General features: G+C 38.8%; 1 protein-coding gene across 1 annotated transcript in view; it reads right to left on the bottom strand.

The window, feature by feature from the left end:
• Positions 1–726: 726 nt before the first annotated feature.
• NDFIP1 (Nedd4 family interacting protein 1) overlaps positions 727–13,797 on the bottom strand; it is a 46,494-nt gene continuing 33,423 nt past the window's right edge. Inside the window, exons 6-8 of the mRNA XM_046666889.1 lie at positions 11,719–11,785; positions 7,519–7,624; positions 727–1,771 (exon numbers count right to left, since the gene is read on the bottom strand). Coding sequence (XP_046522845.1) covers positions 7,521–7,624; positions 11,719–11,785 — 171 coding nt within the window. The 3' untranslated portion in view covers positions 727–1,771; positions 7,519–7,520. The remainder of the gene's footprint in view (positions 1,772–7,518; positions 7,625–11,718; positions 11,786–13,797) is intronic.

Consider the following 13,797-nt stretch of genomic DNA (forward strand, 5'->3'; position numbering starts at 1 on the left):
CTCTCCATTTTCCTGTTTGGCTTTCAAACAACCTTCACTTCTGTGCATCACACACTGACACCCCTAAACAGACGTCCTAAGCTGATCCTGGATGTTCAAATGCAGCAGAAAAATGAACATTTGCAGCCATCATACCGTGCTAGTGCTGGTGTGTGTAGTTGTCTGACCATCTTGCTGCATTTTTTTCTTTATGTTTTATTTGAGTAAGTGGAAGAGGGAAACAATCAAATGGCTGATATTATAAGAACTACTAGTCTCTACATTTAACACAACTGAGATAAGAATAGAAATCAGGAGGAATGAAGACATCTTTCGCCTCAACTGGGTGCTCACAGGACTTAAACTATTTGGCTGTGCTCAACTGAGAAAAAAGGCAAATGCAGAGAATGCGCAGAAAATATTGGAAATAAATTATCTAAGACTATGTCTAAAACACAAAGCATAATTGGGAATTCCAGAATGATTTAAGATCTCTACAACTCCTCCCTATTTTAGCCCATTATCTTTTGCAGAACCAATTTTCACATGTATTTTTAGGAATGTATTGAGTATGATATGAAAGAAGAAAACTTCCTGTGCTAAAAAAGAAGACAAAATTGGCCTAAGACCAATTTTTTATATTTCCTGAATAATTCTGTATGAATCTGTTTGAATGAAGATCAGAAAAAATTGCCTTAGCAATCAACAGATGCAAACCAAGAAATTAAACACTGATCTACAGCAAAAGTTGCTACACAAGAGACGTTTATTAATGTTCTGTTGTATTTACAGTTTTAACATAGCAAACCAAGGTGAATTACCACTTGGCAGAAAGCACATCATCCTACATTTATAACACATCAGTTTCTGCTAACACATTGTAAAAGCAAGTAATACAGTATGTTAGGGATCATCTCAAAAGTTCCATGCTAATTCTTTCTTTGCTCCTAGTACCTAATCCCCTCTCTACTCCCAGCCCTGGGCCTAATCATCAGGAGACAAAAGAAAAAGAAAAAAAGAGGTAGGGACTCTAATCACACAGAAAGTGTCAAGAATTGCATTTTAATAATTAAGGTGCATTTGTCCTTGTCCTTTCTATTTTATACAGTGACAACACCTCTGCAATCCCTTAGGTACACAACACAGAACAACAAGGTACTGCAAAATTTAGAATACAGACTATAAAAAATCAATGATTATTATTGACCAATTAAGAACACATTCTTGACCACACTTTAAATGTACTTTGCACTATGACTTTGCTTCCAGGTGTTCACAGTACAACTGAATAAATTTCTAGATTAATTTTAACAGCAAATATGGATTATGTGCAGAAATGCAATCATAACAAAAGTTTTAACTTTTGAGAAAATCCCTTTAAAATGGCCAGCATTATACATATCTTACACTAAAATATTTAATTCCAAATTCATTTTGAGATGGAGGATGAATAAAGCAAGACTGCCCCCTACTGACTACGGGGACAAGGCTCATGCTATTAAAATGACTACAAACAATAGATAAGGCATTATTAATACATCACAGACTTGATTGCGAGAGCTTTTACAAACATTAACCACTAATGATTCAATGATTACAGAATTCTGCATTAACTATTAAAATTTTACACCTAGGAACAAATAGAGAGAAATGATCTTTTTCAACAGTACTTTATTTTTTTTAAAGCAGGTGATTATTCCTCTGTTCTGCATCTTGATTCACTTCCTGCAGGTGTTCTCTTGCTTCTTGAGAGAGAATTCATAAACGCAGGAAGGCCTTTGCCAGAAAACATCTGCCAGAGAAGGATATTGAATATTGAAACTTGAGTTAGCTTGTTATTTTGGCTGAGAGGAGGATGTAGTCACAAAAGGAGGCAGGATGTTTGGAGACACAAGAAGTACAGTTTAACATAGCTTTAAGATTACTATACACTGACATCATAGTATTCAATAAACATTAAAATTTCAGCTCTTAAAGTTATCAAAGACTCTAGAACTAGAAAGAACTTGAAGGCTTTCTCTAAAACCCATGAGGTCAGGGGTTTCTCTCTCCAAACTTCTAACAAAAGAACCCTGCAAGTAGCACTTCCTTCACCCCACACTTAGCCTCGACAGCAATGACTGAAACTAGGGACAAAGACACAGGAGAATCCAGGCACAGCGGTAATCTTCCCAATACCCCTAAAGCTACTGTTTACCCTGCCAGTTCTGCCCAATCTCATGCAGGAAGACTTCCAATAAGGATGCCATGACGTCATGCTATACTTAGAGCACGGCAAACTAAAAAATGACCGTAAACTCATAGCTATCACAAATACTTTTTTAATCAATTAGAAAAAACGTCAGTGTATTTTTGGGCATGTATCTCTGAAAAAAACCAAAAGATATATGAAGCCCCAAAGCTAATTTTTAAAAAGAAATCTATATGACTGAAATAAATGCTCTTAAAATAATGTCTAAACATTTTGTTAAATGCAGTTTTCATCTAACACTTTGAGGCATTTCTGTGTTAGTATAATAAATTGTTTTGGTTCTCATGGAAACAATGGGAAAAGGTACAAGCAACTCCCTATATTAATGCTAAAAGAAACACTAAAGAGATCTATTAATCACTTAAATATTTACTGAGAAAGTACTGTGCAGCACCGTGCACCAAGCGAAAGCTGGATGGGCTCACATATAGGCCCTTAGCTCACTTTTCCATCTTTCCAAACTACTGTAAAAGCCACAAGCAGCCCTTTTATATCTTTTCTGATTAGACTACTGTATAAATCTTTAAAAGGCTGACAAAATGCAGAGAAGCTACAACACTGGAGGAAATCAACAATCTTTTTAAACTGTTACTATTTGCCCAAACTCCAGATTCAGTTGGTGTTTTGATTTGAAGTAAACCAATGATATGGACACAAGAGCAACTTTTCTTTACATTGAGAGACCTCAAAATGTGCAGGAACAAAGACACAAGAATAAAGCAACTCCCAAAGTCAAGTAGAAGCAAAAAGAAAATGGGTAGACTGATATCGAATGGAGGTTAATGGATGAAAACTGATGTAATAATTACTATCACGTCAAAACACTAGAGATGCGAGAACATATGATACAGTCCAGATAACTACCTGGTCACTTCCCTTAGTTCATGCTGCTTCCACAGAGGTAAATCAGCTTTAATAGGTCCCTGCAAGTCAGAGCCACTCAACAAACATTAAAAATCCATTAACAGGACCTAGATAGGTTACTAATGAGTGATCTCAATTACCTTATAAACTCCAAATGAAAAAGATTGCTAGAGTGGCACTCACCGCTCTCTGTCTAAGACCTGGAGGCCTGATCAGATCAACTTGACTCACAAGTTGTTACAAAAACAATGATGGAACACGAACTGGAGGACAGACAGGTTTTAGGGACTGTGGACATCATTACTAAACTGTAGATAAGACTGCTTCAGAAACAAAAGGAATCCAACAGCCTAGAGATTGTTTAATTTCAAGAGGAAGACAATCATTATTTTTGGACATTATGTGAATATTTTAGGAAAAATTCCATGGAAACATTTCTGTCTTGCTACTTTATAACACAGTCCAACATATCAAACTTTAACTTGAGGTGAATTTCCTTTAATAAAATAACAGAAGTATTAAGGAGGAGGGGGAAACTTATAAAAAAGGAGAAATGAAAGAATTTATCATCACACGAAAAAACTTAAAATATCTGATGCCTAATAGGCATAGCTCACCAGGTGACAGCAATCACTCATTAGGAAGGGCTCTATCACATTAATGCCAGGGCTTACAGACGCTCTCTCCTCCTATTTGAGACGTGGTTAAAATAACAGAATTTAAGATCTATTATGCTTCCTATGTTCAAGTGCTCTTGGAGTAGCAGTAACATACCAGTTAACTGTGTGACCACCTTTCAGCTACTGTAGCAAGCCCCTCAATTACCTGGTGGCATCATAGGAAGTCGTAGTCCATAAAAATTTATTTTCCAGTTAACTGGCAAATAAGAAAAACTATGAACACTTTCCATTTTTGCCCTTTTCAGATAAAGATATTTCTAAAAGGTATCTTTTCTTTTTAAACAACACAGAAGGAACATTTTATTTTTCTGCTTCCTCACAGTCAGGCACCCCTGATGCCCCTGTGCCCGCCTCCAGCAGTTCCTTCTGGCTTTTCTCGCTACGGGGTAGGAAACTAGATTTCCTTTCCTAAGCTTAAATGAGCTCCAAAAGAGAATCTCGGAGCTGCTGCTGTTACCGCAGTGCATGAGCTTAGTTCAGCTTTTGTAACGTCTACTTTGGCTGATTACAAAGAGGCTTTCTGGGGTCATTTCAAGGTTGGTTTGTTTGTGTACACTACATTTTGAGTAGCCTGAATAGAAAAGTGACTATTTTTATACCTTTCTCCAGTAAAATGCCAGATCTTAGTACAGCATGGGAATTAAGTTATTTTTCTGTCATAGCAAGTTATTTAAAAAATACCCTACCTGTGTCTTTCTGGCAAAAAGTAAGCCTACAGCTGGCTTTTCCCTAGTGATATTTCCATTAAATAAAGTAAGAGGTCGCAATGAAAGAAAATAAAACCTTCACACTTTACATGATGGTTTTCTGGCACATCTTCAGACTAAATTAAACTGTATTTCCTCCGAACTAAAGAAAAAGACATCCTACATTTGGATCTGGATGGACAGTTCTTACCCTGTCAACGGACAAAAGAAATTCTGTCCCACGGGATATTATGGCTTTCCAGGTTCCCTCTGGGGATAGTGAAAATCAGTAAGGAAGTCATTAGGATTCTAAATGCTGCTCCAAGTCCCCAAACCCTTAATTTGGAGCTCTGAGTTCTCTGGACACGTCAGGAACAATTTCAAATCAAGGAGAATGTCAAAGTCAGACAGGAAAGCAAAGCAATCCTACTCTGCCCTCCAACGGGAATGCTCACAGACCTCTAAGTTCCTGACAATTCCTGAAGCATGATAAGCTTCTGACTCCAAAATACAGAGAACAGCAGGCCTATAACCTCCCTTCACAGCTCCAACAGCGTTATTACCGACGACTGCCTATTTCAGATCAGAACCCTTATGATGCTTTGTTTTAGAATACTCTCATAAAACAGTCCAGAAATTTCAGAAAATAAAAAAAAACAACAAATTTTATAAAGAAAAAACCCTCAATAACGTCCCTAACGATACAGGAAAACTGAGAAGTTCAGGCTTTCTCTCAACCTGGTTATTTGTTATGTTCTAGAAGCAAGATGAAGGTGTGCGATTCCAAATAAAGATCGAAATTTCCTTCTAAGGGAAGAAGGAAGGGAACAGACAGAGGTATGATCTCAGTCCACTTAGAAATTCAAAGCTATCATTAGACCAAACCTACAGAATCTATTATTTAAAAAGAAAGAAAGAAAGAAATCTGTCCCCTGAGGACACTCTGGGCGCTGATGGATTAGGGGAACTCTGTCTTGACCTCAGGGCCCTCAGTAAGAAGGAGAATGGCCCCCGCTAAAGAATTATCTTGAGTCTTTGGTAGGTAAGGGTTAAACCTAAGGCTAGGAAGTAACTATAAATTATAACCAGTCAAGGAGGGGAAAGAAAAGAGATGACAATGGTAATTACATAAAACTGCACAGAACACCTGATAAGCCTCTTCAAGTCAGGATGTTCACAAAGAGACACCACAGGGCCTAGGACAGTAGTGTCAATGTCCATCCATGTTCAGACTTTGTAACCTAATTCAGATTCAGGACATGCCACCCACTTTTAAACATGCAATAAAACATTCCCTTTCTTAAAAAAAATATTATAAACACAGGTGGTATGCTTAATGACTAAAATTTTCTTTCAAATAAAAGTATATACTCCCTTGAAGAAACTGACTTTAGCCAACACAAGCGTAAGTTTTTTATATGCTTTAACTTTCATAAGACATGCCTTCAGAATATACTCCACCATGCAAGTACATGAGCTTATCTATCATTATAAGCTTGTTACTTACATAAGCACATTTAATTATACATGTAAAGTGCTTAATACAGTATGTAATACATGGAAAAGTTGACAAATGTTATCATTATACCATGCTTGAAAAAAATTGTTACATCCAAGAAGTTCTCATCATATTATTCTGTTGCCTGAAAACTTTCAATGCTGTCCCACCACCTGGCAAATTAAATATGGTGGATACTTTCTTTTCTAGAAGCAAACATCCTGAGACCACCACGAATCTTCAAAATTGGGAACTCCACTCGTAGCATACGATTCCCTATATAAACTATGATAACCCAACAAAGAATACAGAACAAATTGACGTTCATATAGCCTGAGACCTGCACTGAGCCAACATGTCACTGGGTTTAAAGGGCTGCTCTATGAATTCCTTGGTTCCACTGCAAATGGGCTTAGTACTCAAGACATCTGAGAACACTGTCCCAAGCTGGCTTTCCAGCCTCCACCCTCAACACCCCCTTGTGCTACAATCACACTGCTGTCCCTTGAGGGAGCTCCACCCCTCCCTGCTTCTATTTCTGCTCTTCACTTTGCTTCCGTTGATCCTGAAATTCTTCCCCACTCTATGCAACTTCCACTAGTAGAAATTCTACCTTTCATTTAAGGATTCTATCAACTGCTACACCCCTTACAAAGCCTTTCCTGGGGCCTTCAACTGGGCTGGCCCCTAGATGTCGCTCAAGGCCCCCCTCCACAATCCACCCTTCCTCAACAGTCTTAAGGAACAAAGAGTAAGGTCCAAGAAGGCCTATTAGATCTTGCAGGGGGGCTTCTCTCTGGTGTCCTCTTTCCTAAGATTCCCCATCTCTTCCTTTTAGCGGCCACTAATGTAAGACGCAGTCAGCCTCTGGGGAAAACCATGCGTGAATCAAAGAGGAGCCTGAGCAGGGCTTAGTCCTCCTGTGCTGGGCTCGGGAAAAGGCCTCTTCTCCTCTTCCTTTCCTTGGGCTTGACCCTCCTCACCGCGAGAGGGGGAACATCAGGCTGTGAACTGAAGAAAGGCAGCAGGAAAGCCTCCTCGACTAATTTTAAGAGCTAGAGGCCTTGGTGGGCGTGTTGGGAGCTGGGTAAAAGGAGTTCCTAACACATCCCATGGTCTCTCCCAGCCCCGGGGTTTAGAGGCGGCACACAGTTAGAGCTGAGCAATCAGGCCTGAAAGGCTTTCTCGATACCATCCTCTGGAACTGGTATGACAGTAAGCAGAGGCTTCAGGATTCAAGATTCAAAGACTGAAGATCACGAGTCCCAGCCAAATATCCTAGCTACTTGATGACTACTAAGACGCTGACTCTTCTCCATTGTCAGAATCTGAGATAACGTTTTCTCCTATGGCAGTTTTTCTAACTTGCCTTTTTCAACAGCTTTTTGTAGAAACACCCCTTACTAAACTAGAAACTACTACAAGGCAAGGACTGTGGCCTCCTTACCTCCTCTATACCCCCTACCACAGGGGGTATACCCTACTCTAAACCTCAAGAGAAATCTATAATGTATCACATGATGACACTGGGACTAGAAGAAAGTTTTTTTTCTTTAATACCTTTAATAAATAAAGAGAACTCTGGTCCTGGGGAGATTTGAGAAAGTTTCTGGCATCTTCCGAACTTTTGCATAATTGATAAATCCTCTGAGAAACAGGAGAAAGCCTAATTCAAAAAAGAAAAGTCAAGAATGAACTCATAATTTCCATATTAAGTCCCCTCCCCAGACATACCCCTCGATAGCGCTATTTCATTGTTTTTCTGCTAAAAGCTATCAAATCGTGAGCAAGTTCCCCAAAATTTCCAAAGGATTTCCACACCACACTTTCCATTTCTCAATGAGAAGACGTAATCTCAAGAGCCAAATAAAAGTCTCCTTTGCGCATTCAGAATCTAATTGGTCTAAAAAGGAAACAAAAAATAAGATGGGGCTAAACATTTACATTTGGAAGTCCTACTGAGAAGCATTATCAAAACCCACCTTCTGAGTTCCAAAAAAGTATTCCTAGATAATTAACTCCCGAAAGAAGAGGTTATAAACTGTTCTTCTCAAGTAAAAAAAATTCCATCCTTTCTTGCCATAGGATTTTCTTTCTCTGTCGATAACATATAATGCTGTCCACTAGATGTCAGGATCCCCTTACCTAGTACAGCAATTCTTATCTTCTCAACTCTACTCTTTTTCTGTATTTTTTTCTTTTCTTTTCTTTTTTTTTTTTTTGCTGAGGAAAATTCACCCTGAGCTAACGTATAGCCAATGTTCCTCTTTTTGCATGTGAGCCACTGCAACAGCAAGGTCACTGACAGACGACTGGTATAGGTCTGTGCCTGGGAACTGAACCCAGGCCACTGGTGCAGTGTGTGTCGAACTCAACCACTAGGCCACCGGGGCTGGGCCTTCTATTTCTCTATTCTTAAAAAATATATACAAATAGGGTACTTCGCCATTTATTTACCAGGCAGTAAAGGAGTAAGAATGATTTTGTATGGCCACACCAGAATTTATATGTTCACAGAAGTCTGCACCTCGTGGAGGAGTCAGCGGGAAAACGATGGGCCCCCTCCAATGGCAACTCAGACGCTCCTGGCCCTTCTCCTTCAGAGACAGATGGTCCCTGAGTCTTAGACACATTTTTTTTTAACACCTTTATGGAGATATAATTTACATACCATAAAGTTTACCCGTTTAATGTGTATAATTCACTGGCTTTTAGTATAGTTATGAAGTTGTACAACCAAAGCCATAATCTAATTTTAGAATGTTTTTATCACCCCTAAAAAAATCTGTACTCATAAGCAGTCACTCCCCATTCGCCTGCTCGCTCCCTTCCTCCCCTCAGCCCTAGGCAACCACTTTATTTTGGATACATTTTAAAATACACTCAGTGGTGAAAAACTCTTTTTACTCAGAATTGAATTTGGCAATAACCAAGAGTCATAAGGACTGAGCTCAGTGAACACCATTCTGTTTGGCACCAAAAGCAACAAGTGACTACAGAGCAAGGGTCACCCCCTCAAATGCTGGGTGGGGGGCTCCTAGTGAACTGGAGAGCATACAACCTGTCTGGAGGAGACAGCTACAACTCAGCTCCAGTCAAACAGTGGGTGCCAATTTTGCTAGATATTCCAATTTTTAAGAAAAGTAAAAAAAATTCAGATGTTTAAGTGAAAACTCTTGATTTTAAAATGATAGCAACTAATAAAAAAACTTCTGAAAATCACTGTGGAACAAACAAACCACAACAGGCTAGATGCAGCTTATGAGCTGCCAGCTCAAGAGCTCTGTGTAGACCTGGCCCACACAGGAAAAACTCCAAAAAAATTGGTTCTCTCTGTAAGAGAAGCACGAAAAATGACCCAAACATTGGATCCAAATGCACTAAGTACATCCAAAGTCACCATTTTTTGTCTACTAGTAAGCAGTAAGATAGCAAGAATGATCAATTATAAAGTAGTATAAATTCATCTCCCATGAAACCTTAATATAGGAAGGAAATCGGTCCATTAAATTTCTTTAGGGGCTGGCCCCGTGGCCGAGTGGTTAAGTTCGCGCGCTCCGCTGCAGGCGGCCCAGTGTTTCGTTGGTTCGAATCCTGGGCGCGGACATGGCACTGCTCATCAAACCACGCTGAGGCAGCGTCCCACATGCCACACCTAGAAGGACCCACAACGAAGAATATACAACTATGTACTGGGGGGCTTTGGGGAGAAAAAGGAAAAAATAAAATCTTTAAAAAAAATAAATAAGTGCTATCTTTAAAAAAAATTTCTTTAAACTTTCGATACAGTCAAAAATCAACCTCAAAATATGTTTAATGGCCCTTCTTTGGTCCATTCAGGATTTGTGTGGACTTCAGACTTGAGGAACAAGGGGGAGTCAACCTTTCTCTTAAAGATGCAGTTTGCAGAATAAGCAAGCCAAGGAACCATTCCTCCAAAATAACTCTCCTTAGGTCATTTTTATTATTAAGCTTCTTGGTAATCAAGGGAGGGGAGAAAAATCACTATTTCTCTTTCCTTGGAATTCCAATGACTCTTAGTAGAGTAGATGTTATTGGGGAGATAGGGGGTGACGCGATGGGTGACTTGTATTTTCTAAGTAAAACTCAGCAATGTGTGGCTCTGTCAACCCAGGGGAAGCAGGTAGGTCCTGAATGTGTTAGGCGGCTGTTGGGCATGGGCTCTACGCTGTGCTAGCCAGACCTATCAGCAGCACTGCCACCACGGATTTTAATTAAGGAGGGAACAAGAAGGCCCAAAACAGGAGATAGGACAAAGTGATGTCACAGAAGCACAGCGAGGCAACTATGCCATCTTTAGCGGCCACAGGATGGCCCTGCTGTTGTTCTGTAGAAATGACAGCAGTGATGGTGGTCTGTTATTCTATCATATATATTTTTTTCACAAAGAATGAAGAAGTCAACAGTATTCACCTCAGTGTTCTTTGCTTTAAAATGTCTTGGGAGAAAATATTTTGAAATAAATGTTTAGAGTAAAAAATATAATCTTAAGACCAACAACCTGAAATGCCTGGTATGTTTAAAAAAAAAGGTCTCCTCATCACAAAATAATATTCTTATTCTCATCAACCGTGAACTAAAGAATTCTGGAAACCTAAAAGCAGTTCTTCCAGAAGCTATGTCTAGCAAGGCTATACATTTTCTGTTTACTACTGACAGATCCAACTGAAGATGGACCACGCACACTCATGAGCAATTCAACTGGATGCAATATGCCTATAAGCAATTTGAGGTTGAGGTCTACATACCCTTTGTGGCAATAACTCACAAGGGGAAAAAACCCACAGACTATAATGCCTACCACCACTAAAGGACATTTTATTAACAGGCATGTTATTCTGATGGTGACAATCTTTAAGAGAGAAATATTTTTTAAATTATACTTATTGATAATATATTACTGTATAGTAAGTGATATGAGGGTTTACTAAAAGTAATTTTTTAAGTTAATTTTTATTGAGTTTATGATAGTTTACAATCTTGTGAAATTTCAGTGGTACGTTATTGTTTGTCAGTCGTGTTGTAGGTGCACCACTTCACCCTTTGTACCCACCCCTCCAGCCCCCTTTCCCCTGGTAGCCACTAATCTGTTCTCTTTGTCTACATGTTTAAATTCCTCATATGAGCGGAGTCATACAGAGATTGTCCTTCTCCATCTGGCTTATTTCACGTAACATAATTCCCTCAAGGTCCATCCATGTTGATGTGAATGGGATGATTTTATTCTTTTTTATGGCTGAGTAGTATTCCATTGTACATATATACCTTATCTTCTTTATCCAATCATCAGTTGACGGGCACTTAGGTTGCTTCCACATCTTGGCTATTATAAATAATGCTGCAATGAACATTGGAGTGCATGGGACTTCTGGAATTGCTGACTTCAAGCTCTTTGGATAGATACCCAGTAGTGGGATGGCTGGTCATATGGTATTTCTATTTTTAATTTTTTGAGAAATCCCCATACTGTTTTCCATAGTGGCTGCACCAGTTTGCATTCCCACCAGCAGTGTATGAGAATTCCTTTTTCTCCACAACGTCTCCAACATCTGTCACTTTTTGTTTGGGTTATTTTTGCCATTCTAAAGGGTGTAAGATGATATCTTAGTGTAGTTTTGATTTGCATTTCCCTGATGATCAGTGATGATGAATATCTTTTCATGTGCCTATTAAAAGTAATTTTATTTCTAAAATTTAATATAATCTTTTCTCTCCTTTGTCTATCTTAAAAGCACTTACCTAAAACCAGGAACACCCACCAGAGCCAGTACTGACCATCAAAATATCCAGGGAAATAGGTAGAAAACTGAAAAATAAAGCAAAACATTTGATAGCAGCTTAGCAGGCACAATTTCACATTTTAACTTAAGGGCACACAAAACACAAGACTTTGTTGCGCTAATACTGTCATTTAGCTCTTACAGTAATTTTTTTAAATAAGCAAAAGTATTTTATATATTACTGATTTGAAATGGTTACCATATATGTAAATATATTTCCTTTCATGCAAAAGCAATGTTGAAATATCGACCTTCCAGACTCCTTGTTTTGAAAGTGCTCACATCTGTTTTTTTTTAAATCTTTTTTTTGCACACATAATATCTGCCCTTCTAGAAATAGGTTTTGATGAGACTTTTACTTTGCTTACCCAGCACCAAAACAAACTATTTAACCTCCTTTCTAAGGAGCCCTCACATTCTCCTGCTCCTCCAGCCATGCCTTGACCTCGAAGCTTTAGCACATGCATCATGACAATCCCATTCCTTTGCCAGGGACTGACACGTTATTCTGACCAATGGGAACTGCGGGCTGCTGAGAAGGTTTCCCTGCTCTTAAAGAGAAAAGGAAGGGAAGAGATAGTTCCCTTTCTTCTGTTGAGCACTGCTGTGTTTATGATGTGATGTCTGAAACTGCCACAGCCATCTTAACCCTGAGGGAGGAGCAGCCAGACCTGCATGCTGAGCAGGAGTGTCAGTTTTCCCTGATGATGTCAATGAAACACTGATTTAACTAACCTCCCACCATGGCAGGCCTTGTTTTCTTGGGAAATAAATTTCCCCCACTGTTTTCTGAGCCATTTTGAGCTAGGTTTTCTGCTACTTGCAGACAAAGCCATCCTAGGGTACTGATACAAGTTGATTTATTCAATTCAGTTTAAAAATTTAGTTAAAAGTTTAGTAAAAAAAAGATTGGTAACTAATTTTATCTGTTTTCTATTGGGGGCTTTGGTGTCCAAGAGATTAACATAATTTAAACATTAAAATATAGTATTTTAGGGGCTGGCCCTGTGGCGTGGTGGTTGAGTTCAGTACATTCACTTCAGTGGCCCAGGTGTGGACCTACACTACTTGTGAGCCGTGCTGTGGCAGCAACCCACATGCAAAGTGGAGGAAGATAGGCACAGATGTTAGCTCAGGGCTAATCTTCCTCAAGCAAAAAAAGAGGAAGAGTAGCAACAGATGTTAGCTCAGGGCTAATCATCCTCAGCAAAAAAATAAAAAATAAACATATATAGTATTTTATTTCTTAACAAAATAACAATTAAGACTTAGAGAAGGAATGAAAAGCCTCTTTAGAGCTTGGGTTCTTAACCTAAAGTCCATGTTTTAAATGAGTGTATACCAGCCATCTGGGGAAAAAGCCCGTAACTTTTATCAGTCTCAAAGGAACTTGGAATCTTAAAAATGTTAACAACTGCTTTAGAATAAATATGTTTGAAAAACCCCAGGGGTTAGTCAACAGGCATTAATTAATTAATAATGCCAATTTATGATGAATACATTGGTTTTATCTATAAAGTTGACAACAGCAATAAAGATCTGAAATCAGAGAACACTTTGTTAAGAGACTAGATTTTTTACAATTTTAAATTACTTCACGCAATTCTAACTAATTGGTAATTCCCAAATCACTAAAGATCTCTAATTTAGAGATAAGGCCCCCTAACAGAGTAGCACCTGTTAATCAGTTTTGACTCCCCAAACATTTTGGCATAACCAGTGATGCTACTGATAACCAATCCTGGACAGGAGGAGAGAAGAGAAGGAGGAAGGAGGGAGAAGCCAGAAGGAAGGAGGGAAGAAGACAGACTAAAGCTTTAGCAGAATTAATGAGATAAATGCCTGCTTTTGATAAGCCACCAAAGAGGTGACAGCCTTCCTTTTATTATAAAAATAACTAATTTCAGAACATACACATATATCATCCTATTATATACATTAAGAACAGAGAAAGCAGCTGGTGAGCAATCTGCAGGACAGACGCCAGTGGGCCACAAATATTCACTACAAAGCTTGTGTGTGTGAGCCAAGTGCAACT

This window comes from Equus quagga, chromosome 7 (assembly GCF_021613505.1).
Source record: "Equus quagga isolate Etosha38 chromosome 7, UCLA_HA_Equagga_1.0, whole genome shotgun sequence".
Taxonomy (NCBI): domain Eukaryota; kingdom Metazoa; phylum Chordata; class Mammalia; order Perissodactyla; family Equidae; genus Equus; species Equus quagga.